Here is a 3587-nt window from a genome sequence, read left to right as displayed (position 1 = left end):
CTGCTAGGTTTGTCAGGAATCTGTTTGATCTTCCACTTGGTGCAGAGTTTGTCTCCCAGTTGATGTCAGGGTAGTTAAAGTCCCCCATTACTATTGTGATGTGCTTCCTACATACCTTAGTTAGCTGACTAGCAAAAAGTTCATCTATTTCCTGTGTTTGGTTGGGTGGCCTATAGTATACACCTATGGCAATGTCGTTCCCCCCCCCCTTTTATATTGACCCATATGCATTCAGGACAGTTTTCATCATTGTTGTGCTCTATTTCTGTTGAGATGTAGTTATTTCTTATATAGAGAACAACTCCACCTCCTCTTTTATTTGGTCTGTTTCTTTTAAATAATTTAAATCCCTCTAGCTGTGTGTTCCATTTGTGGGTTTCATCCCACCATGTTTCCGTTACGGCAACAATATCATATCTGCCCTCATTAACCTGAATTTCTAGTTCACCCTGTTTGCTGTTCATACTCTGTGCATTTGTGTATAGACATTTGATTCCTTTATGACCGACCCTGTGTTTACTTCCTACATAACCTGTGTGGTGCCTGAGTTCCCCTAATGTCTTACCACCTATTTGGTTAGTGCATTTTGTGTGGCACTGGCTATTAAGAGCTTGATTTTGCTTGACAGCAAGGTTGATGTTCTTGTCCACACACACATCTATGTTACATGCACTGATAGCCCTATAAGCACTGATAGCCCTATAGCCCCTTTCCAAACAGTTAATCTGTTTCCTGTTACAATTTATATTGTTCTCTTTACTCAGTCTTAAGACTAACAGCCTCAGTAATCAAAATGATTTATCTGACACTAAGAAAGTTACATCTGTGATGGCTGTATATTTTATTTCTGTCATTTTTCCATGTTATTTTATGATATTTAAAGTTCGTCAGAGCAATATAAAGTTATTTCATTTTATTTTATTTTCATTATAAAGTCTTATGCTTCATTTGCTTTTTCTCACCTTTCAGCCACTTTGTTGGTGATGATGCAGAAAGCCAGAAGTTTCTTGCTAATGGCTTCTTGGGTAAAAAGAAAATGGAAGGTTATACAGATGAATATGTAAGTTTATTAGCAATAGTTATGTTGTAGGCCTGTCTGTAGACATGTGGTGCAATTAATACATCATCATTTTTGTTTTTTCCTCAACAGCATCCAGGAAATATTTCATTCGGTATTTCGGCATTTAATTTAAGCAACGCCATCATGGGCAGTGGTATATTAGGGTTATCCTATGCCATGGCCAACACTGGAATTGTCCTTTTTATGTAAGTAGTAAGCTATGGTTTTTTTTAAAAAAAATGGTGAGGAAATATAGAAATGAAGCATTTGATGAGAACTCTGTGTATTTTGTGCTCAGGACAAATACACAGTACAAAAAACACTAGCAGGAGAAACAATCCAAATAAATCTTAATATAACCTTGTTAGGAATTCTCTCACATTTTTAACATATGAGAACCATAAGATAATAAATTCCTGTATACAAACCTGGACCTGGCAGAATTCATTCACTTGGTACTGTGGCAAACAGCACATATAATAGTAAAATCCAATATCATTTCAATCTTTGAGGAAAATCCAAATAATACTTTATATACTTAACAATCTATATAGGTTGATAAATGGTACCTCTCTCTGTTCTTTTTAAATGGAAAAAAGGGAGACAAGACTAAGTGATTTAGAACAGATATTAATTAAATAGCTGGCATGATGATGGGGCTGCAGGAGATTTTGCTTGAACTGTACAACCCTCAATCTGAAACTGTAACATGCAGATATAGATTTCTGTCCATCTAATATCTTACTATGCCAAATGTTCTAGCAATGCTGACTCTAGTGACATACAGCTGACATACAGTACACTATCTATACAGTATATCCTTTGATGGACAACAGCAGATGTTTCCGAGCAAGTCTTAACTAGATCTATCAAAGCAGGAGACAACTTTTAAAGCTGTTCCATTCAGCAGATGATTACAATTCTTTCAATCTAGCATCATGATGTTTAATTTGGAAAAGTCTGAAATAATTGGATTTGATGACTGGTCTAACAGCAAATATACTCTCAGTACTCTCAGTATTCTTAAATACTCTCAGTATTTAAGACTAAAAAAATCATAAAACAAATGTTCAGCAACAGGATAATGAAGTTTTTTAAAACAGAATAATTAATTCTTTATTAAAATTTAAAAATAATTATTGCTCAATCTAGACTGGATTTTAGATTGAGACAGGGTTTAGACACGAGAGGAAAAAGAGGAAATAGAGGTAGTTTATCAATTATTTCTAACAGTAAAGGATAATTTTACCAAGAAAAAATGTGTCTTAAATATATTTATATTAGCATTCTTAGTTTGGATAATAATTCAGTATTATAATCAGAAGATCATAGATGAGTTTTGGAACTAAAGTTTTCCCATTCAACTCCTCCACCCTCACACCATCAGCAGCCTGTGAAAAAGTTAGCACAAAGATTTTGACTTGCATCAAACAAGAATTCTCAATTATGCCTCCACTAGACATCTATAACTTAATATCAGTTAACAATCAGGAATATAAGCAGGGATGTGAACAAATATTCATATAGAGCCACTATGTTCATAGCAGCAAATCTGATAGTTTTCCTCATAGTGTTTTCTAAAAATGATAAAGTAGAGGGATTTTTACTAAAAATAAATAAATCCACAAATTTAATTTAAATAATATTAAAATGTTCAACCCTAAAGTATTATATATTTTAAGGCATTGATTCTTTTTTTTTATTGAAAATTTTTAAAAGTTTTACAATATAACTCCCCTCCTCCCCAAAACCCACCCTTCCCCACCCCCTCCCTCCCCCCCGACTTCCCAGAGCCAATCACAGGGTTAACAATACAATAAATATACTCTGTCTTACATTATGTCACTATTAAATTAACAATTCTATAACATCCTTTAACTCTCTTCTAAACAAACGTATTAAACACTATAATTATAACATCTTATTACTAATTAAAAAGAAATAAACTACATCAACAATCTAAAATTTACTCAAAAACCAAATGAAACTTTTTAGTTCCATATTTGTTCTCAATATAATCTATCCATCTTCTCCAAACCAAAATATATCTTTCTTGTGAGTAATCCTTCACGTAGGCAGAAATCTTAGCCATTTCTGCTAAATTTGAAACTTTAAATGCCCAATCTTCTATAGTGGGCAAACGTTCCGTTTTCCAACATTGAGCTACTAATAATCTTGCAGCAGTTATCAAATTCAGCATCAAATCCATTTCTTTTTTATCCAAATTTTCCATAATGCCCAACAAAAATAACTGTGGCTTAAACTTTATCTTTTTCTTAAAAATATTTTGAATATTCCACCATATCTTTATCCAAAATGCTTTAACCACCCTACAAGTCCACCACATATGAAAATAAGTTGCATCTAAATTTCCACATCTCCAACACTTGGGTTGTAAATTAGGATACATACGGGACAATTTTTGAGGATCCAAATGCCACCTATAAAACATTTTGTAAAAATTTTCTCTTAAATTCTGAGCTTGAGTAAATTTTACATTCCTAATCCAAATTGTCTCCCATGTTTC

At 33.3% G+C, this 3587-nt stretch overlaps 1 protein-coding gene across 1 annotated transcript in view; it reads left to right on the top strand.

Moving 5' to 3' along the window:
* Positions 1–3587, top strand: part of SLC38A4 (solute carrier family 38 member 4) — a 23722-nt gene that overhangs the window by 4256 nt on the left and 15879 nt on the right. Inside the window, exons 2-3 of the mRNA XM_015819455.1 lie at positions 970–1060; positions 1151–1266. Of these exons, the coding sequence (XP_015674941.1) occupies positions 970–1060; positions 1151–1266 (207 nt within the window). The remainder of the gene's footprint in view (positions 1–969; positions 1061–1150; positions 1267–3587) is intronic.

This window comes from Protobothrops mucrosquamatus, unplaced genomic scaffold (genome assembly GCF_001527695.2).
Source record: "Protobothrops mucrosquamatus isolate PMUCROS unplaced genomic scaffold, P.Mucros_1.0 scaffold927, whole genome shotgun sequence".
NCBI classification, from domain to species: Eukaryota; Metazoa; Chordata; class Lepidosauria; order Squamata; family Viperidae; genus Protobothrops; species Protobothrops mucrosquamatus.
This window is presented reverse-complemented; position numbering and strand designations above follow the sequence as displayed.